This window comes from Rhyacophila brunnea, unplaced genomic scaffold (genome assembly GCF_057557595.1).
Source record: "Rhyacophila brunnea isolate RB1 unplaced genomic scaffold, BYU_Rbru_1.0 scaffold_17, whole genome shotgun sequence".
NCBI classification, from domain to species: Eukaryota; Metazoa; Arthropoda; class Insecta; order Trichoptera; family Rhyacophilidae; genus Rhyacophila; species Rhyacophila brunnea.
Window position 1 is genome coordinate 6,227,114 of NW_028232827.1, and position 24,644 is coordinate 6,251,757.

The window sequence follows — 24,644 nt, forward strand, 5'->3', positions numbered from 1 at the left end:
TCTGATTGCCAGCGAATCCAAAATTTCGTCGCACCTATAGTTGAAAATTATTTTCTGTTTCACTGAAGTATGCTCTTAAACTATATAAAGTGAGAGTAAACATATACATAAATTTTAAATTTGAAAAATAAAGAGAAACACAAATAAAGAAATCGTTTACTTCAATCGGATCGTGAAAATATACTAACATAATAGTGCGTGCAGTACTAGCATAAATGTATACCTATAGAGAAGAATGGTGTCGGATAGGTAACACGATTTTGAAAATTATTTATCTCTGAAAATGTAATTTTTTGATACGAATATGCTCGATTCAAATTAAAGATATTTTGGGAGTGGGTAAATCGAAGTAAAAGTGTTAAAAAATCAACGGAGTGGTGTTTGGTTAAAAAATTAGCTAAATGTCGTCGCTTGACACAATATGAACAAACTTAAACCACATCCACGAATGTGATTCATCCAAGTTTTTAATAATAAAAATCTAGCAGTCTTAAATCTTGAATATATTCAGTAAGTATTATATAATAAAATAAGCAACACAATTAATAAATATCATAAAATTTAATAGAAATTGAGATTATCTAAAAGTAATTAAAATAATCTATGTCTCATTGGTTTTGATTTGGTATTAAATATTTTTGTTACTGTTGGCTACGATTTTCCGCAACTCAATTCTTAGCGAAATGTGTAAACTTCAGAAAAACCGTTGTGTCGAGCACAAACCGAACGTGGGCGCATTGTCAATCCTACGCGGGCGGAGCGTTGCCGACCCCTGATTTAGATTCATTACTCACACAATTCAAAAAAAAATGGAACGACTATACACTTAACAGAATTCACAACTTTGTCAAACTACAGTGGTATTATTATTATAACGGTTGATTATATATTAAATATGCCCACGATCAGTGACGTCCCGTGGGGGTAGGCAGATTGAGCGTCGCTTGGGGGCGGCAGTTATTCGAAGGGCGGCAAATCGAGGAGAATCATTAGCTATATGTATAAATAGCTAAATAAACTTAGTAATAACGGAAATATCTTTCCATTAAAAATTTCACCTCACTCACAAAATGTAATTAACATAAAAGGTTCAACAGAACTGTACCTAATTATTTTATCGGGTTCGCGATGTCTAGTTTACTTCCATTGTCTTCAGACGTTATGTCTTTGATGACCAGCAATAGCACATGCAGATTTGCGAAGTAGGTATATTTGAATTATAGGTACACACTTACCTAATTTAAAATGTATCCAAAAATATTTTTGCCATTCACTCGCGAGTTTTGGAAGTCAGGTAGGTATATTTTTTAATGTATTTGAAACCATGGACTCGCACTATTGTCTATTGAAGCAGAGATGGCATTTAAATAAAATTAGATTTAGTGGTAAGTAAATATTTTGTTAGTAATGTATCCATAGAACACATTTCTTAGATATTGGAGTCATGAAAGGATGATAAAAAAATACTGTATAAAAAATGGGGCGGCATTTTGTTTAGGGACGTCACTGCGCCCACGATGGTCGAGCGGCTAACACGTCGGCTTATAATGTCGTGAGGTTACATGTAAATTGCACGTTAAACATTTTACCGTGGCACAGTTCGCCGTGAGCTTTCTTATCGGAAAGAGATGATCGTGTACTATACGGTCTCCAATTTTATTAGATTCAATATGAACATTAATTCATTTTTCATAGCTGATTTTGGCAAAATTCATGAATTCAAGAATGAAAACCTAACATAACGTAACAAATAATCCAGTATATTGGTATTTTCAATTTATTTTTCGTTTGCTGCTTGCTGGCTTCCTGTAAAGTGTAAACCGTCAAGAACCGTGTTTTATTTAGACTTGAATTTTATGTGAGTACTATACGACCTAAATAGGTTGGACGGTCTTTAATATACGGACATATATTTCCGATACAATATTTCACGGTGACGTGTGATACGGCGAACTGCATACGTACAAGTTTCCGGACATGACTCCCAGATTCGAATCCCGGGTCTGGCAAATATACACATATTATTTTGCAATGTGTGTTAGGAGTCAAGAGTATGGACTTAATAGATTGAGCAAGTGGCGAACATCCAATTATCATAAAAAATCTATATTAATAATAAAATTGAAGTGTCTATCTGTTATTTCGAAATATTTGACTTTTGATCAGCGTTTTGACTATTTACATGATACATACAGAGCAGTGCGTAAGACGCTGGCCTTTTATCTGGGAGCTCCGGGTTCGATCCCGGTGAAATAATCACAAACACTCAAATTTTGAGAAAATCGCATAAATATATTCTAACGTTACAGGGAATCGAACCAGGAACCTTCGTTCCTGAGGTCCCAGGAACGCCTTACGCACTGGACTACGAGATTGTATAGCTATACATATTCATATTATACTCTGTCACGAATATTATCACCAAAGCAACACACAACTGTTATATTATTAAGTACATACCGTCACTTTTTCGTATATAATACTTAATACTGACGCACATTAGGATGGCTAGACGCATAGATTTCCTGCGATATGCGGTTGCGTCTAGTCGTCTCAATGTGCGGGGAGCCATAGGGCCGTTTCAGACGGGACACCGGTGTCGCGCTCATATATAATAAGGAGGCCTTTGTATTCGAATAAAGGGGCCTTTGTATTATGTTTATGAATGCCCCAGAGCTAATGAGTCATCGCGTGTCCGGTACACTTTTCCGTCGGCCGCTACATTCTCTTGCTTTTATTACCGCAGCCAGTTTATGTTCTAATTTATAACGCGAAATTATGCGTTGACTCATTAGCTCTGGGGCATTCATAAATATAATACAAAGGCCCCTTTGTTCGAATACAAAGGCTTCATATATTATACACGAGCGCGACACCGGTGTCCCGTCTGAAACGGCTCTTAGTTGAAACAATATCACAATACAATTGGACATAGTTATGCAGAAAGTAGCCAGTCCACAAAAAAATGAGATATTATGATATAGATCAGATGCGAGAAGGTTTTCTCTACGTTCTGCTGAAAATAGCCAAGCCGCAAACAAATTATTCTTGAAATAAAATATTATTTACAATTTTACATACATTACATTTTAAATATGATGTTGTTGCTAAAGTGCCATTATTTCAGCTCGACGTTATTGTGACTGGCTACATTCTGCATAACTATGTTCAATTTATATTATATCTATTCGAAAAAATCCTGAAATGAAGAGGACTCGGACCTACATCTTTCGCAATCTAGGCGAGAGCTTTATCAATTAAGTAAACTGTACGGGTCTGAGAAATTATATTTTAGATAGATTTATATTTAAATCGAGGTAAATAATATTACTACTTATTATTTTTCGAATAATATATAGGTATGTTTCTGAGGTTGTTCCGAAATCTATGTACTGAAGAATGTTGCTTTATTAAATCTTGTTTATTATTCAATACAAAATAATTTCATTTAAGATCATAGGCCATGCAGCCAATTGATTAACAATGGACAAGCGTTCTTCCAATATGCAAATTGACTTTCTCGCGCCAATGAATGCAATAATAATTGTTTATGGCCAGCTAATGTGACGTCAATTATTTTAAATACCCTTTTGGTATTTGAAAAAAATCGTCGATTATATTATCTCCAAGTTAATTTATCATAAAATCAATCACCGTTCCACATTTCGCCGAGCAGTTTAAACATCGCGTGTGAAATATTTTCGTATGTGTCGATTTGCCTGTTAATAAAAATATTATTTAACCTTTATAAGCCACAAATAGATTACAATTTATTGTCTCACTGTATTTGCAAGCAATGGATATAGTGGATACCATAATGAAATGGGTAGGTAATATATTTTCCTTCGATATTTATCTCTTTGTCTATGGTAAAGTTTGAAGTTTTTATTACAATTTATAACGTTATGCAAAACGTCCTCTTGCGTTCACTATATTATTGACTATGATTGTCGGAAATCCGTTATTGGACGTCGGCAATCATTTTGGAAATCTTTTCCCCATTTGCCGCAGCTAAAATTCAACCAGTGTCTTAGATTTTGAGACACGACTTCGGCCAAGGTCTCCCCGTTTATCTTACCGTATCTAGCATTTTTCGATAGGCACCTAGCTTGCAAAAAATGCGTCTAGCCTTAGACTATAGATAGTATAGACACATCTTGATGCCACCCGTTGCATTGCTAAATGAAGCTGCGTGCGTGCGTTTCGTTTGTGGGCGAGCGAACGCATTCGTACACAAATGTTTCAGACCATAGACCATTTTGCTAGTGCTCGCACTAGACGCTCAGAATTAAAATATAATTTTCTATTTTTTTACGTTATATAGTATTTTTAAGCGGTCAAAATGCAACCATTAGGTAAATATATCCACAATTTAAGTTATATTAAAGAAACACTAGGTCACTGATATTAAAATATATAATAATATACAAATAAATTATCACGAACATCTATCAACTTACCTATGAAACGTAATACCATCTTCTTGCTTATCAGTACGACTACCATATTTTAATACAACACACAGAACCATCTTTTCTACTATACTACTATACTATTTACCACTGACTTTATGTTAACACAAAAATAGCAATTTTAGCAACACGGTTATCGACGCTTAGTTAAGCAATAAGCTAAGATTTGCCGGCTACACCGTAGCAAACCATCTCCCACATCTGTAAACCTTTTATCTTACTCTAGCGCGCGTCGCAGAGATTATAAGGTGCCGAATACTTTCTCACTTGCACTTATGCATCGTTATTGTACAGGCCTTGCGTCTAGCTTATGGCGTTTTTGTTAGCGTTTTTTGATGCCTTTAACAGCAATGTGCTGAAAATAAGCTAGATATTTATTTAGTTTATTATTTTTTTTTCACATCAAATTTCAGACCATCATATAGGTATTTGATGAAGGTAGGTCGGTACTAGAGAAATAAAACAACACAATGAAACAATAGGAGCATTCTTAGCGTTATGGTGATATTATAATGGTATCGGATATTATAATTTAATGTGTGCTTAGGCATGTGGCATCGGATTGACGATTATCGGGGATTCCACTCTTTAGTATTACCTAATTATTACTTATCGTAGGTTGTTAGATAAATTATTAATAATTGTCAATTTTGAAACGAGTTTCTGGGAAAATGTAGTGTGATTTTTGCTCGTATCCATTTTTTTTAATTATTGCACTTTTTCTTATAGGTAGGTAGTGAAATTTTATTTTCACAAAATTTATCGTTTTTCCTGTCAAATAGCTTGTTGTCATACCCCATCTGGCATGATTTTGTTAACAACAGTTTGCAACACTGTCGCTAACCGGACATCTCCCCTTGAATAATGTGATGTTTTTTTAATACTGATACGTGCTAACCCGCTCGGCGCCCCTGCCCTACAAATCCAGTTATTTGGAAAATCATACCAATTACACCCGGAAAGTGAATGACAGGGCCGTCAAAAAAAGATTTCTTTCGATATGATGACTATAAAGCGCGAAGTATGTTATGGTGCATACCGCGTACCATCACGTGACGTCACAGTAAGCTGCCGCTACGGGAAAAAAGTGTGTAATGTCATTTTTATTGGTATTTAAAATGTTATCAGGCTGATGCTCCCATCCCGAATCACATTTTGTACCGTTAAACGAACATTGTCAATTAGCAAAATCTGCCGAAATCACCAGAACAACAATGAGGTCACCTCACGTTGTACTGCACTGCACCGACACTTGCATGACTAAATGGAGGTTTTTTTTTTCATTTTCGACATGCCTACACATTTTCGACTCGAATATCAAAATTGCGTGTTTTTTGTTTTCAGCGGTTGGCACTATGTATTCTCTATAAGAATGTTGTCTATTATCTATGGTTTGCAGGTCGGGTTACTAGGTTCCTCTTACTATTACTATTACTACTTCAATTACTCGTGAAACAAAATCTGCTGTTAATACAAACCTCCACTCTGTGGAGGCCCATAATATGATCTTATTAGGATCGGACATGGTCGGGGAAAAAGGTAATAAATAAATAGACAGATAATATATGTAAAACAAATATTTTACGAATATATTACATCATTTTCATCCTAGAACCGGAGTGCGAAGTTATGAAGCATATCCTTTAATGCTCCAACGATTGATACATGTCATAAATAAACAATATGCGCTTATTTTCAAAACCCTACTTCATTTCATTGTAATATTGTAAAGACACTACATTTATTTTCTACTATGATTGTGTTCTACATAGCATGGAGCCAGTTTAATTAATTTCGGTATTGCCAGTTATCTAAATGTAGATATCAATGTGTCAACGCCAGTGGCGATAGGAATATTTTCGACTCCGGCGTAAGTTGAATAGGATTATTTATAACGACTTAATTCTTTTAGAGCTTTAAAGAAAACAAAAATATTTCATTTCGCGCAGAAAAAAATATAATAAAAAATAGCGTCAGTAAATTATATTTCAGATATTTTTTTATCCTGCCAAGATGATCTGCATAGAATATAATGCTAGAAATGCAATACCATCACGTCACATGAGCGCACGTGCTTTTATAATTTAACTGACTACCTACAAAAAACACTGTCAATTAGCTGCCATTTATAGCCCCCTTCCAAACCACAGAAATTAAATATACATGAGAGCACGTGACTAAAAAATGTGTAAATTTTCAGAAAATTAAAAAACGTTCAATCACGCGTTCAGTTGATGGTGACCTAAGTGTGGTTCTGAAACATTTTGGCCGATTATAATCTATAATAATTTTATACAGCACTCGAAATGGAAAATTTCAAGAACCGGGGAGCTCGTTAATTTTCCGAAGATATTAGCATAATTATCTAATTTTATGTGTTTTATAAAAATAAGTGTGTTTGATTTTTTGTTATACCATGGCTATGGCCATTCTAGCTCAAACGGTACAATTATTTTTTCCACGAGACGGATCGACAATGTTGTCGATTTTACGATCCGAAACGGCGCTCCGGTTCATTTTGAGGCCTGATTATAATATATATATTATGAAGCACCGAGGCCAAACTGCCTTTTATCCTCGTCATATGTAGTACTCGCGTTTGTATATCTATCTATTAATAAAGAGCTCATGGCCTTGGGTCTGAGGTCTTTCTCAGTGTGGATAAATTTAGGCGTACGAATACGAACGCTGCTCTACGAGATTCTATGGCGATGTGCAGGTGCTACAATGATCGCATACAGGGAAAAGAAACTCTAATCAAATCAGGCTACATAATCTGCATACCAGCAGAAAATTATTTCTTGCTGACAGACATTTTTTTAAGATCATTTATTTTTAACGCTTTTGTAAATCAGTGGCGGTCTCTGTTTGCATCTGCGGGATACTACGCTGCTGGGAATAATTATTTTAATTCACAAAATACAGTCTTATCCAATGCGACATGGTAAAATGTGCAGAGAGATGCCTCGCGTAAAAATTTGGCCAATTGGCATAAATCTAAACATGGCGTCATAACGTTGATAAAGACATTACTTCTCTATCAAAATTAATTGTACGTAGGCGGCAGTGCATCTTTTATTATCTAATCCTCAGCATTACATGTTAAATGGCATCCCAGAAAACGTGTCATTGTTTAAAAAAAATATATGACCTATTTAAAGACGCATTCTAGCGTGACCTTCAAAAATTCTCTTGCTATCAGGGACGTTGTACGCAGTGCCCGTTTAAGACACTTGGAGGCCCCAGGCGGAAATTGATATGCATGGCCCCCAGGTCACGATATTTGGCGGGCCCCCCAACCTATCGCTAAGGTTAAGGGCAGTGTTAATGTTCTATAGTGGTGTTTCCCAAATGGTATTCCGTGGAACTCCAGGGTCCCGCGTAAAATAAAGGGTATTCCGTGTATTTTTTAGCGATTTTTTATGTTTTTAAACAAATCAGCTTGAATTGTCGGCATTCAGCATCATATTATGAAGCACTGAGCGCGACCCTCTTTTGTGATAGCCAAGTTACATCTGACCCTTTCGCCATGTTGGATAAATAGTAATTTTTATTAGTCAGAAGACACTAAAAATAATTATAAAATAAAAATTTACTCGTCTCCTAGCGCCTTTTTTTACTATTGGAGCTTATAAATTTACGGTGTGTTTATCTCATTTAATTAGTTGATCTGCCACGTCGGGCTCCTTCTGAGCCCGGGCCCCCAGGCTAGAGTCCTGTCAGCCCCCCCTTTGTGGGGGCCATGCTGATATGGAAGCACCTTAGTAAAATGGGCAATATACCGATAATACTATACCGGTGAAATATTGTGCGCCTGGCAGGGGCGATAGACTTCCCTTTCCAAAGGCAGACAAACGCATTTGTTATTTTTTTCAAATATAAACTAATACACGGAGATAATCAACACTGACATAATAGTATTTTCATCTTTCAAAAAGTGTGCGGCGTCTTACGGCGACCGATAAGGTCTCTTAACATTGGCAGACTCGCAGATCCAATGATTGTCATTTTGGATTAGAACGTACCTAGGGTATCCGTTAACGCAACTGTCACCGATCGTCGATTAAGTGGTGCGCGACGAATATGAGTTATTCTATTTTGGCCACGACTCCGGGTATCGATCCAAAATGACATTTCACGATCGAGACTGACGATCGGCGTGAGAGTCTGCCGATGTACAGTACACTCTCAGTAATCCGCCGCTCGATTATCCTACAACTACTATAATCCGCCGTTATTTTTACTAGTTGAAAGCACAAAATCAAGCTCTATAATTCACTGGTATTCGATTGTCAAATTCAGTAGTCCGCCGCGTACAAGTATACTACGCAGTTGGGACGGGTTTATTTTGGAAACTTCTCCTTCGTAAAACGTGCGTTCATCGCGAAGAAAGTAATGTACCAGGGAGGAAAGTGCCTAAGGACCGCATAACAAGTATGCCGTGCTCCAATGCAACCGGGACACACAGAATGAAGCTTTTAGTCATAGGGAAAGCCAGGAATCCTAAGCCATTCAAGAATATCTGAAGTTCGTATCATTGAACCTGAACTGAACGAATCAAATGGCACCGTTGGATTTATTTGATTTGGAACCGTTTGGTAGAATGTCCACGGAAACGCTTTTCTGACAACTAATTAGTGTTGCCAGTACTTAAAATTAATTCATAATATATTAGTCTCTAAAACAGAAACATATTTGAAACGTCAACTTGTTATGAAATTCTAACCTCCTATCGTGGTCTACAATAATACAAATTTAACAAACTGTCGTATTCATTCATTTTAAATATACAAAATATAAAGAATGCTTCATAAATAGGTAGCCATTTAGTTAATTTATAAGATTTATAGGTATGACGAGTTTTTAAAAATTACTTTTGATTAGAGCTTTTCATAATTGACCACTATTGTTCATGTCGACAGTATGATATTGTGACTTAGACGACAATCGAACATATTAAATTCGTTAGGTAATATAAAGATCATTCCGGGTTGATTTAACACAGTTTGTAGTTTAGAATCTCCGTTACAAAATATAAATAAAATGAAAATAAATTCTTTGTCTGACATAATAATTATAGTAATGATATTAAATCGAACTTGCATAGAAAATAGTGCTGGATTTTGAGATAATAAGACCAAAAGCGGCGTCTTGTTCGCGTATGGTTACTTATGATTCTTATGAATAATAGGTATTGATTATTAATCTATAATACATATAATTCAAGTGAACTCCTATGGTGTAAATATCTAACATATTAATATGAACACCTCACGATGTATAAATGCCGAATAATGCTTATCAACACTTTGACAGATTGCCATTAGTCTATGGATCGTCCGAATTGGTTTGACGTTTCATGTCAAACCATTTCTGATGGTCCGAGAACGGTTTGATTTTCAATGATACACTGAACCAAACGTCAAATCTCAAACCATTTCCGGTCAACTACAATTTGTATGTATATTGTCTATGGTTTAATTTGATTTGTTTCGTTCATGTTGAAAGAAACGAACCTCTGCTTCACTGAACAACTGGTTGTGTCAAGTGATTTACTGTGTAATATTTAGTTTATAAATATGTATAATTTAGTAAATACTTGATTTTGATTATAAATAAAACCGTTATTTGCTAGTACAAATTTCTCAAAAAAAAACTATTTTTACGAACTACCTGTTGAAATGTTTAACATATTTTGTATGTATGCACTATAATCCGCCGCTATTACTAATTGGACAGTTGTCTGGTTTTTGGGGTGGCAGATTACTGAGAGAGTACTGTAATTTGAGCTTTACCATAATAATTTATAAATCGCCCATATAACATAGACTAATGAACGCTAAACAACATTTTGGGAAGTTTCTTTGGAACATTATCAGCACACAATTACAAGATAAAAAGAACTTTTTATATACAACGTTTTTAAATTTTGTTGAACCATATAAACTTGACTTGACTAGCTTAAACGATCAAAAAAAATTGTACTTGACATATCATATTGATTTCCATAGTAACGCACGTATATATTAATAACTTAGTTGCTAGGACCCTAGCAACCGATAATGGTGTCGAAATAACTTTTCATACAAAACAGAATTAACTGAAAATTAATTCAATTCTACTAAAAGATGGCTAAAAGTATTAAAAATGCATTTGCATCCTGTTCTGATATATTATAAAAGTTTCAAATGTCTAGCTAGTCGGGAAGTTAGTTAAAAATCGATTGCAAGATTTGTACCGGACAAATAAGAATACGAGCTAAGAAAAACGTTGTAAAATAAAAAGCGCCTAGCGTTTATAATGTTACGGCATATAGGTACTCGCATAATGGAGGACGTAAAAGTTTTTATAATTTAGTAATTTAATTGGCTCCTTCTGGATAAATCAGAATTCCTAGATCTTTATGGAATTGCACTGAATAACGTTTTAAAATTGACCTAGACTTATCTTTGCAAGACTGGAGTGTAATTAAGACATAACATCGTAATAGTGTTGGATATTACGTAATGGCGCGGCTTCAAAGGTCAATACAATTAGTACGTACTATACGTATTTATAACACTCTTTTAAATGTCTAAGCTGGGTAACACTCAACTGGAGGGTGTAATTATACCGGTCCGCCCCGGAGATAGTTTCAATAACACTGCTTTAGGGGAGCCCCCGCATGTGCTAAGAAAAAAAAAACAAAAAAATACGACAAGAAAAAGTGATTTTTATTAATTTGAACAGCAAATATTATTCAAACAAAACGATGGCCGATTAGAAAAAGTATATATTATGTATGTTGACTAATATTCATGAACAAATTTTGTATATATGATAAGGATTATTAGTTTTATTATGGTTAATAAACATTTTTGGCACACCTTTATATGACTATGACTGCTAATATAATATAATACTGGTGGACCCGAGAAGTAGAACGGTTTAATTGAAAAACGTAACATTTTGGGCCGAGGCAATCAACGAAATTACGTATCTCGAGCATGCGTTTTCAATAATAAATTAGTAAAGTGTACCTAGATATATGGTGTTTCATAAATCACAAAGAGTGATCAGAATGATCTAATGTAGGTATTCTGCTTACCCTAATTATTATCATTTTTTTTTATTAGTTCATTAAAGTCAAAGTATCTATTCCAATTGAATTCTAACGTCACTTACTCTCAAGAAAATAAACTTTGTAGGTATCTGAAAAAAAAATTAGTGACATGCATATAAAATAACCATTCGGTCAAATGCTACACAAGATCGCGTCATTTGGTTTCAATACTATTCTGCAATTACGCTCAAACCCATCAGAAACGTCATGGCCCTCACGACATGAAGCGGGCCCCAGGCCAGGATCTCTAACGGTCCCCCCTACCTAGCGCTAAGGTTAAGGACAGTGTGATTATACTAAAGCAGTATTTCCCCTGGAGCACCAGGGTTCTGTGAAGTAAAATGAAGGATATTCCGTGTATTTTTTAATATTTTTAAAGACATCCACTTGAATTATTGAGTTGTTGGCACTCGGCATCATTGTGAAGTATTGACCGCCTTTTGTGATAGTCAAGTAAAATGCGACCCGTCGTTATTAATATTAATACTTTCAAAGGAAAATAGCGCCGCGGGATTCGAGATTCGGGATTTCCAGAAAAGAATTCTCGGGAATTCTCGAGATATCGGGAAATTTAAAAAAAACCTATAAAAATCCCAAAATCAGTGTAAAAACAGACAAATTCCAAAAAAATATGTATGTAAGAAGACAAAAAAATAGAAGTAGGAAAACAAAATACTTAATTAAAAACATTACCCACTTATTAAAATGGAATTTCAAAACACAGACTGTCAATGGCTTACGATTTTTTTTTTGACCATGTCCGATCCTAATAGGATCATATGGGCCTCCACAGGGTAGAGGTTTGTATTAACAGATTTTGTTTTTTACGAGAAATGGATGTCAGCCACTTGCTCAACCTATTAGGTCCATACCCTGACTTACACATAAATTGAAAAACAATATGTGTACTTGCCAGACTCAGGATTCGAACCCGAGACCCACGGCGTGATGGTCCAACGCTTAAGCCGCGTGGCCACCGTGGGTACTAAACTATTAATAGTATATAACAGTAAAATACCTGTCCCGTCATCGCTATCATGCAGTCACGGCAAGCAGGATACAAAATTCCCTGATGTTGCAAAAAATTGCGCTTATTTTGAGTCGACGTTGGCTTAATTGTGTTAAATGCCCCGATCAGTCTTTGAACGTTTTGTGTTTTCTGTCCACTTTTTCATATAGAAAATCGTTTTTTCAATTAATATTTGATAATAAAGATATCCCAAATCCCGAGAAAAGATTCTCGAGATCCGGGATTTCCCGAGATGTTAAAAATTTCTATTCTCGAGATTCGGGATTGAAAATTTCGAAACCCAACTCTAGTCATGGCCATGCTCACGTAGCTAAAACCGCCACTGATCGCAGAAAAAAATATGGAACGAATGCGTAGAGAAAATCCTAGGCGAGCGAAAAGTAAAAGCTGGAAACAGTTTAACTATGGAGCAGCACATGACCTGTAAAATGTTGGAAACATTAAAAGAAGAAGCAGTAGATCATATTGTTAAGCCGTAGGAAATCAGTATTTATAATGAATCGTTTACGAAAACAATATGGCGGAATTTAGTTTTTTCTTTGACTGACAACTTAATTATGTTATTCAACACACCTCTCGGGTTTAATAATATAAGTGTTACGTTTAGTGCAGTATCCCATGGACTTCTCGTATACATAATATGCGGAACGCATTCTGACGATTGGAATAGGTTTTAGGGGTCAACAAGATATATAATGTCGATGTTGCCAGGCGATATTAGTGGTCATTTTTTTTTATTGAAGTTTTAATTTTTTTTCTTATAACCCACCAAAAATTATTCTGAATTCTTCAATAAAACCAAGACCGAATCGGGGATTGATTGAAAATGCAATAATTGTACCATGCCATCGGCATGGTCGTAGAACGGTTCGTCCCATTTGAAAAAATAAAAATAGCGGGTAATGCAATGTGTTCAAAATTATCGATTCTTAGGATCCTCCTTGGCTTAAATTATTTTATTTAGTAGCATTTTTGTATAAAATCACCCAGATTGGTTTCTTTACTATATCTATGCATATGACATTAGTTTTAGTATTATGGTTAATCCAGAAACAGTGTAGGTTGCATATATAGGTAGGTGAATAAATGAAATAACGATAACCACTAACCACATTAAGTACACATTTATTAAAAAAAAGAAACAACAAGCCAAGTGTTCAAACTGCTTTAAGTAAAGTATCATGATCACAGTTTTTACAAACACTACTCAATAGGCTCAATAGTGGATGAGATGAGTTTTTTCTTAAATAAACTTGTGCTGAAGCCCTTAAACAGTGTAAATACTTATAATATGTAAGCCTTGGAGATTATCCCTTAGATGTGGTGGATTAATTGAAAATTTTTTTTGTGAGCCCTCAAAATAAATTACAGTTTTTAAATTTATTTGCAAAAATGCCTCACATTTGCAAAAATCAACGAAGAAAGTAAGCTGTACATTTATGGTGGATTTGACGATCACACACTATGGTTTAAATTGAAGGGATCAATTTACACTGACGCCATTGATTTAAGATCAAAATCATTTAGAAGCAGACTCTAGAATGTTCTGTCATATATTTCATGCTGTAAGAATGCAAAATTTGGAGATTATTACAGTCCCGATACAGATGTTTTAATCTTAGGCATTTATTTCTGAAATAAACTTGCAACGATTGGTTGCCATGGATTATGGTTTGAGGGATCTCAGAAGAAATCCCGTATTTTAGGATGCCATTTGGCAGCTGAATCTCTTGGCGAAAATATTTGTAATATTTTGCCAGCATTACATTCTTTAACCAGCTGCGACACCACTAGTCGAATAGGTACAAAAAACAAGCTGTAACCATCTCTCGTTAATGAGTTTTATTCAAGATGCACTTTCAACTTTATGAAATGGATTGTTGGAGACCACAGTGGTTTCAAGAGCTGGAAAAAATTTGCACTTACTTATTTATAAACAAAAAACAACAGCGGATGAACTTCGATATCAATTTATTTCCCAAAATATTGGATTTAGTTAAAATTTGTCAAGAGTGATATGCACATATTATGATTCATTGTATTTACAATGTTTAAAGGCGTCAGCACAAATTTATTTATGGAAAAGCTCACCTGATCTAATATTTGAGCCTATTGATTGCCTACAACTTGGCTATGAGTTACGAGAAAATAATTTGTATCCAAGGCAATTAATCACGAATGAACCTCTAACAAATTATTTAGTTTAACCATGCAAATGTAATTCTAACTGCCGTACATTATCATGTAGTTATAAGAAATCGGCTTTGACATTTATATCATTGTGCAAATGTGTAAGTAGTGTTTGTAAAAACTGTGATCATGATACTTTACTTAAAGCAGTTTGAACACTTGACTTGCTGTTTCTTTTTTTTTTAATAAATGTGTACTTAGTGTGGTTAGTGGTTATCGTTATTTCATTTATTCACCTACCTCTATATGCAACTTACACTGTTTCTGGATTAACCATAATACTAAAACTAATGTCATATGCATAGATATAGTAAAGAAACCAATCTGGGTGATTCTATACAAAAAATGCTACTAAATAAAATAATTTAAGCCATGGAGGATCCTAAGAATCGATAATTTTGATCACATTGCACTACCCGCTATTTTTATTTTTTCAAATGGGACGAACCGTTCTACGACCATGCCGATGGCATGGTACAATTATTGCATTTTCAATCAATCCCTGATTCGGTCTTAGTTTTATTGAAGAATTCAGAACAATTTTTGGTGGGTTATAATAAAAAAAAAATTAAAACATCAATAAAAAAAAATTGACCACTAATATCGCCTGGCAACATCAACATTATATATCCTGGTGACCCCTAAAACCTATTCCAATTGTCAGAATGCGTTCCGCATATTATGTATACGAAAAGTCTATGGGAACCTGCACTAGTTGTTGACAACGTGAAAATGTAAGTCTATCCAGATACCGATGGATGACTCCATACATAGATTATCCAATACTCAATGATAACGACAGTATTAATATGATAATTGTATTGATGGATAGATTACACGGGTTAACGGAAAGTATATTTGTAATATGACGTATATTTGTGTAGTTAACACCATATACTATGAAATACTATACTATGATAAAAAAAAACATGACACACAATATGACATTGGCCAAGTGTCAAATGATTAAAACAAATGTGTTAGGAGCAGTTTTCTTTTTACCATAATATACCTACTTACATATTTAGTTATGCGTGAAACAGGATTCAAACAGATAACAAAAAATAAAAATACCAGGTGGCAGTGCCACCTGACACCATTCTTGAATGTGGCTAAGGTCAAAACATAATTTTTTTTCTTCTTCAGAAATTGACATTTTCATACATTTCCATCAATCTCTGTCACAATTGTCGTTTAGTACTTTCTATAATATCATACTCGATGTCCTAGTACTTGCACTGTTGATAAGCATCTGTCAAACTATTATAACAGTGTCCTAAGATTTGTTTTCTTTCGCGACCCGATTAAAATAAACGAGTCCTTTATTTTCGTCTCAGTTTATTTTTTAAATTTAGATTTTCCGTTTACGTGTATGTGTTCTGTTAACGTAGACACTTCACCATATTTTCTCTCGTGCGTTACAGATATACAGTTAAATCAAGACAAATAATATATTGAAATGTAATATGTAGGAATATAACGTTATTTTTTGAACATACATCATTTAGGAAAAAATCTAAAAACAATATGTATCAAACTCTAGTTAGTCTGGCCGATAACGGTGAGCTTTACCGATTAAGCTGCCGGTACAATTAATATTCATGCATACATTTCCTAACAATTATGCATCTGAGGTGTTCAAATTCTGTTAATGGTGACGACGATCTTTGTAATTTAAAATCAAGGGAATAATAACACTAACGTTAATTCGCTGAGGGCATAAAAATCTCTCCAAGTTTTAGTTTTAACGCAATTGCACTTGATGATTTTTTCTTAAATGAATTTACACAAGATTTAGGTAAGAATGTAACATACTTGATTGTTCGTTAAGGGGGTTAGAACATCAATGTAACATAACCAAACTCAAGCCCAACAACGTAACACTCGATGTTTTTAAACACAATAATACTAAATTCTAATTGATTTAAGTTTTATACTATTCCATTTGAGTCATTTTTTATGCCTAAAGATGCCGCAAGGCGAAACCCGGGTCGCAAAAAACGACTTAAATGAAATAGTACAAAACTTAAATCCATTACAATTTAAATTCAAATTCCATCAAGTACCTTCGGTCGATAGTATTAATACAATAATAACTACATAATTTTGAAAACGCTTTACCTTTATCTTTAGCATAGTGGTCTATGTGCGTGGGCACGAAACCCGAGAGCAGCAGGTATATGTATTTCCTCAGAAGTGTTTTCAAAATTATGTATGTTCAATAATTAGAATATTACATTCTTAAATCTTGTGAATTATTCGTTGAATAAAAAAAGTATATACTTTTATTGAGATGATCGATATTGACTTTATAAACAAATATATTTTTCGTAAATATTACTAACCGGATTTAACCTTTTGGCATCTTGGGATTTTACACTATTTGCCCATGGGCCATGACATGATACTTATATAATATATTTATAGCGTGAAGATTCCAAAAGTCAAAAAATGGGTTGCTGAAATCAATCTCGATGGAAGTGTGCCAATCAGAAGAATTCTTGTTTTATTTTATTTTATTTTATTTGTGTAATAAGGTACTCGTATATACATTTTATGGCTTATTTGCACTTAGCTATGTTTTGAATGCCTAATATATTTCATTAGTATCGATTTTCAATAATGACTTAGGTACCTATCTACATTTATGTTTTCTTCTAGAATAAAACAGTAAATACATATTACACTAAACAAATATACATATTGGCATATTACCTACTTAATTAGCATCCCAAAGAGTCACTAATAGTATTCTAAAATAAACAATTCGGTTGCTAGGAGCTAACTAGTAAACAGAACTACGGTTGTTGGGTCAACCAAACCAACAATAGTATTTTGTTTCAATGCTTTTGTCATAGAAAATACGACATCATTTTATTGAAAATCTTCGACCGTGTTAGTAATTTTTTATTTCTTTTATATTTTCAGACATTCACAATGAGTACTTCTGTGTGCAACGTTTGTCATGAGGTGATTTCGGGAAAGGTAAGAATTTAACATTATTATTTTAATTATATTCCTCATATATATGTATAATTAGACTATCACAAACGCACCTTGGTTCGTGCGCGGTTCTAGGCTACACAGAGATCTCAACTTAGAATCCATCCACGACCACGTCATGAAATTGTCAGAAAATTTTTACAAATCCATGACAGGCCACCCTAACCCGACCATCCTAAACCTATCAACCTACGAAAAAAGCGACACAGATAACGTCTATAGGAGACCGAGGGCGATCCTTGACGACAAGCCACCATAGTTCCCCTCACATCCCTACCACAGACTCCCTCAACCCGAGTGACTTAAACCTCTGTTTAAAAACCAACCTTTATAAAGACAATTACTGATGTTCGACCCCTCCCCGAGGATAAAAAAAAAGATGAAGGGCAACCTGCCGCCCGTCGCTATTGCGCGGACGGAAGGAACTTTCCTCCCCTGACTTTTTAGGGGGATGTAATGTATAAAAGATAAAATAATGCTCGGGTGATACAATCGGACATCGGAGGAAGATAATATTTTTGTTATCATCATGTACATCTGTTCTACCACTTGTTAACTAATACTACTAACAGCCAAAGCTTTCATATCAACGACCAAGAAATGAAGGAGATAGGGGGCCCAGCCCCGGAGCTCCATCCAAATGTAAAAAGCTATACACCAATAATAATAATAATTAGACTATTTTGCTTTGAAAGAAAGTTCCTGAGGCGGATATACGGACCCATGAATGATGGTGGGGAGTGGAGAATTAGGTACAACACGGAACTATACCGCTTATACCAAGATTTAAAACTCTCCACCTTCATAAAACTCCAGAGGTTAAACTGGGCAGGCCATGTCTAGCGCATGCCTGAGTCACGGATACCGAAGAAGATCCTCGAAGCAAACCCAGGGGGAAAAGGCCAGTGGGAAAGCTACGCACACGATGGGGTGATAGCATTACAAAAGATGCCAACCAGCTGCTAAAAATCAAGAACTGGAAAAGACGTGCGGAGGACTGTTCCGGCTCGAGAAGGCCAGGGCTAGACATGAGCTGTAGCGCCATCGAAGAAGAAGAAGAAGACTATTTTGCTTATGTACGATTACGTCGTATTGTCGTCTCGGATTAGCTTAAATTTCACGACCAACTATTTCGTAGCATTTCTGTTTAATATAAACACTATAATTTAGTAATAGCTAGTAGTTTGAGTTTAAAGTTAGATGAGATAACTCGCGAAATTTTTATGTGCGGCCTGTTGGTCATAGCTTTATAGAGCGAGATAACTCGCTGAATGCATAGAACCGGACATCTGACACGAAAATAGGTTGAAAATTCGGTTAGGCAACAGATCTCAGCGCTGCAATCGAAAAAAAATCTTAACATATTGTCAAAAAATTGATAAACGCTTTTGCAAAAGCGCGGACGTGCTCAGCGTAGGTCAAAATGGAACTTTTATTGTATTTTCAAACCATGATCCTGGACATTCCTTAAACGTTGTAGATAATCTATTTATATAATTTTGAAGCCTTATTATCCTTTATATTTATTTTAAACATTTGATGACTGCATAAAGTATTTTTATTACATAAAATAGTATTCTTTTAAACCTCTCGCTCTAATGTTTTAGAATATAGTCATATTTCAGTATATGCATGTGCAGTGGTGTTAAGATTTTTTACATTTATTAATTTTTAAACGCATTTATAAAACCATTAGTATAATTTATGTCGACATTATTATAGTGAAATATTTACGATAAAACATTTTATTGATAATCTCTGTTATCCCAAATTTGACAAGAATTAGGCATTTTATTATTCAAAAAATGGGCAAGATTAACACATTTGAAGATAATTCTAAAGATGCTAATTATAAGCTATGTCTTTGACCATTAAAGTGTGATAAACATCCTACGAATAATGATTGCTTTTGATAATTATTGACCTAAGAATAAGGTAGCGTTTTTTCAAATACGCCATTTCTTTTGGCATTCCCCAGTGGTTAAGCTACAACATACGGCCGTAGCCATAAATTTATAAACTAAAACTGAAGTAGGGAGTAAGATCATGTTCACGCGCGTGTTTGAACATGTACCTAACCGATTTTTTTTAAACGGTTGTATTAAACAACACAAAATCTTATTATTGCTTGTATAAAAAAAATATTGGTTTATGTCGTTTACGACGTCATGTACGCCGATGACGCTGATCGAGGGCATTCAAGTGACTATCGACAGACTGTATAAAAATTTAGTCTCGCACTGGGTGCGAACCATGCGTAGGAAAATAATTAGCATGTTGTTTTTTAATATGCACACACACACAGACATCATAAACAGGGCATGGTAATAGATGTACCCCGTTTACACGTGCATGGATTTACTGTCGACAGTAACAAAATGTATGGGTAAACATGTATTATCCTGCAGTTTTTTGGAAGCTTCCGATATTTCATGTGACAGTAAGATTTTTTTGATCTGCGCCTGCGCAATAAAACGATAGTGGCGAACCTGCCGGCAAAAAAACGAATTTTCAGGTTGACTGATTAGCTGTCAAATATTACCATAAAATGACAACATCGCATCTCGCTCACTCTTAAAGAATGAATTGGAGTGACAGTCAGCACTTTTACGTGTAAACAGTTATTGTCATGATAGTTTAAAATAAGCTCTATTGTCGCCAGTAAATCCATGCACGTGTACAGATGCTAATAAGGACGTTTCGGCATCAGTGTCGACTAAAATATGAATTTAAATTTTAAAAATAATAATATTATGTACCTACCTAAATGTCACCGGTTTATATCGTATCAATTAGTCAACACTAGTGAATCCAATCCCGAGCCAAAATTCTGATCCCGGGATTTCGGGATTACAATTTGACAATCCCGGGATTGGCATTTTTTTCCATTGTTAATATAAAATTTTTATATTTACAAATAACATCGGTCAAAAATAAATCTAATATAATTTATACTATTTAAGACATTTATTGTTAATATTGTATACGTTCAATTTTGGAAATACATAAGTTTAATGGAGTAGATAGAGTAAATAATATTGTAATATAAGTAATAATGTGAATTTAATATGAGATTGCTGTTTCTTATAGTAAACACTTAATGAATGGGTTAGCGGGATTTTAAATAGTAAAGCAAATCATGGTGTACTTATGGCCTTTCGCTTCATAAATCTAATTAGTCAGCCAAATATGAAACTGCCGTAAAACGTATGAGATCATGGTGGAATTACGTTGTTAATAGTGCGAAGCATTGTTTTTTCCAATCTTTCTAATTTTTATTGATTTATGTGAAAAAATAAAAAGAATCGGCAACTTACACATGGGTATAAATCAAATTTTATTCAAACTCAGTTTATTTCTAATGTAGTTATTTGTTGTTAAAAAGTATTTGTTCTGTTATATTTTCGTTTTCATTTTATTTTCCAATTGATAAAAAAATCAATCCCGAAAGTTTCGGGATTATGTTTATCAATCCCGGGATTCATAGGTATCGAAAATAGCTCGGGATCCCAGGATTGGAATCCCTAGTCAACACTGATACAAGAAATGTCCTCATCTATGAAGACACAGTATTTATAATGTATTAATGATTGTTTTACAAAACACCCCGGAATGAAAATTTGTATGTCATGAAAAGTTAAAAAAAAATTAACTCTCAATCTTGAGCCGGATGAATTATAACTACTACAAATAAATAAAAATATTTGACGAGAAAATAAATATTCATGAATTCGAGAATTCTGGAATCTCGACAACAGAAAAAGTCGTGAAATCACACGCTTCATTGGAGCATAGGGGAAGCACTCGACCACACCACCTCCCTTGATCCATCGCTACGTTTCGAGCCTCCCGAGATGTGATACCTGTAGATCGCTTTTGTAGCACCGCTGCACGGTTAGGGAGAGTTTTTATACAATTGCATTATAATACGGTTTTGAAATTATTTGTTCGCTTGCTAACAGGTGGTAACCGCCCTGGAAAAACAGTGGCATCCGCAGCACTTCGCGTGCGCCGATTGCAAGTTGCCGATCACTGGCGAGTTCAACCAGAAGGATGGTAAGGTGTACTGCATGGATGACTACTCCAGGCTCTTCCACAAAAGGTGCAAGGCTTGTGGACAAGCCATTAAGGGGGTAAGATACAATATTATACCTATTTAATTTGTTAATACCATGTTATTTTACTTAATTATTGTTCATAATATCTTCAATAAATAATTTTATTTACCATTGAAGCGGATGCAACCGCTTCTTATTTTATTATCGAACTAAGTGGAATAAGGCTCGTTTCAGACGGGACACCGGTGTCGCGCTCGTATATAATAAGTAGGCCTTTGTATTTGAATAAAAAGGCCTTTGTTTTATGTTTATGAATGCCCCAGAGCTAATGAGTCAATCCGTGTCCGGTACACTTTTCCGTCGGCCGCTACATTCTCAAGCCGCCGATACAATAGTTTTTATTACCGCAGCCAGTTTTATGTTCTAATTTATAACGCGAAATTATGCGTTGACTCATTAGCTCTGGGGCGTTCATAATCATAATACAAAGCCCAAGCGGGTTTGCCAAGCCCAAGCCCAAGCGGCCCCTGGAACGGGCCTAAGTGATTACTATATATTGTGTTTTTTGTGTTGTGTAACTCCATTAAAGAAATTTAATGAGAACATTATGAATACAGCACTTACCTAAGTAATAAATAATTTCACCCCCTGAAATGAGGTCTAGGACGATTCGGCGCCGGGACAACTGGGCGCCACGTCATAGAAAGAAATTCTAAAATAAATAGACGTTCGTGAATTATAGGTACCTACTTACTTTTAAAATTTATATTTAATATTATTATTATTTAATAAGTACTTGGTGAGAATTGAAATATGCACACGTATAAATTATGATTCAATTGTGCATATTATGTTTAAGTTCGAACGAGGAGAAGGTTCTTTTATTTTATATAATTAAATCCGCAATAAAAAACATTATATGTATTACCAGCAAAATGAATTAAAACTACCAAGTAGTAGATAGAAACTGATTAAAATTCCTCGTATACTTTATGTATAAAATCGTAACGAACGTCTATTTGTTTCATTCGACAGTGCGGTGCCCAATTGTCCTGGCGCCCGGTTGTCCCATTCCCCTAAAATGCTATTTCGCACCACCTATAGACGGTAAAACCAAGTTAAAAACACCTGCCTTATTTATCGAGTTGTAGAGTGCTTTTACGAAATTTATAAATGTAATGTGGGATCTATAATCACCATATGGTCGAGATAGTAATAAATATAAATATGCAGCACTGATTTGCTGCAAGTTAAGCGGAACTAGTTGGATTATATTTTCAGACTCGGAGTCGCTCTCATGAGTCATGACGTGGTTATACCGAAATGAATAGGATTAGTCGAGATTTTAAAACAAAAACACGTGACAAATGGCTGGCGTGGGAAGTGACTGATGTTGTCTATCTGTAGATACAAGATTTAAAGTCGGTCGATTGAAAAACGACAAGATTATATTATATTAATTTAAAACACATACAATTTAAAATTCTAATGGATTTAAGTTTTGAACTATTCCATTTGAGCAGTTTTTTTGCGACCCGGGTTTCGCCTTTCGGCATTTTCAGGCACTGTGCAGACTCACCAAAAGGCAAACACACACTGACAACGAATACTATTAACTCTAGCTTATAAGACAAATCAATACAATGAAGTAGGTAAAAACTCTATCGCCTACCTATTAATTCAAGGAACACAATAAAAAAAATTAACATACAAATAATTATGAATAGTTGAAGTGTTTGTAAAAAACCCCAAACCGTATCAATAATAAACACTCGATAAGCGTATAATAAATCGCCAAAACCTAATAATAGATCATTAGTAATTATAAACAATAAAAATACTACACTCATAGGTGTAAAATCGTCCATTCTGGGAACAATGGCAACGCATTGGGAAGTAATGGAGTTAACTAATGAGATATGTCTACGATTTCATTAAAATTCGAGTCATGCTTTATCGAAGCAAACTACATTGATACGTCATGTCATAATGATGCCATCGAGGTTTTTTTTTCTCTCTGCAATAAATAACAGTTAGAATGAAATCAAAAGCGAATAAGCTAAAAAAAAAAATTTAGGGTCACCTCACACTAAACAACGAATGCATTGGTACGGTTGATAAGTTTGCCTACCTCGGGTCACAGGTGACCGATAACAATATAATTGCTTGTGATCTGTCATTTTTTTCGATTCTCGAGAAGTCCCGTTTGGTTTATTGATTTTTTGAGATTTCTCGAGAAATTTTATACGAGAAAAATTTTGCCAATTTGCTCGCGAATTTAAGAAATTCTGTTCAATATCAGAGCCGTGAGCTTTTTTGACTCTTGCAAGAAAAACAATTCCACCCGAAAGTTTAAGAAATTTAGTTAAAAAAAAAATAGTCCGTCCAATCTTTTTCGTTTTGTTGACAAGGCTGCTTCCGAATGTATTTTTTTTGATATAAAAATTCCTCACATTCTCATTAACGATTTCTCAAGATATAAGAATCTCGAAATTTTGAAAAAAAAAACATGAAAAAATGAGAATTGATTTTTTTATTATTTCTCGAGACGAGAAATCTCGATCACAAGCTTTATGAATAATGAAATTAAAAATAATTTATATGCGCTAATATGGGGTTTAATGGTCTCTATATGTACCGATTATCAAGGAAAAGAAAAGTTCGCCTTTCATAAACCATTGTTGAGACCAGTTTTGTAGAACGGTTCGGCGACGGACATTAATAATTGTCGGTGATCCTTAAAAAGCTACACGTATTTTAACGTAGAATATTGGGATATATCCTTGGTC

General features: G+C 34.7%; 2 protein-coding genes across 4 annotated transcripts in view; one reads left to right on the top strand and one right to left on the bottom strand.

The window, feature by feature from the left end:
• Positions 1–24,644, bottom strand: part of LOC147073612 (uncharacterized) — a 142,823-nt gene that overhangs the window by 89,748 nt on the left and 28,431 nt on the right. The gene's annotated exons all lie outside the window — the stretch shown is intronic.
• Positions 1–24,644, top strand: part of LOC147073613 (transforming growth factor beta-1-induced transcript 1 protein) — an 85,842-nt gene that overhangs the window by 52,328 nt on the left and 8,870 nt on the right. Inside the window, exons 2-3 of the mRNA XM_085944897.1 lie at positions 17,723–17,779; positions 21,760–21,930. Coding sequence (XP_085801023.1) covers positions 17,732–17,779; positions 21,760–21,930 — 219 coding nt within the window. The 5' untranslated portion in view covers positions 17,723–17,731. The remainder of the gene's footprint in view (positions 1–17,722; positions 17,780–21,759; positions 21,931–24,644) is intronic.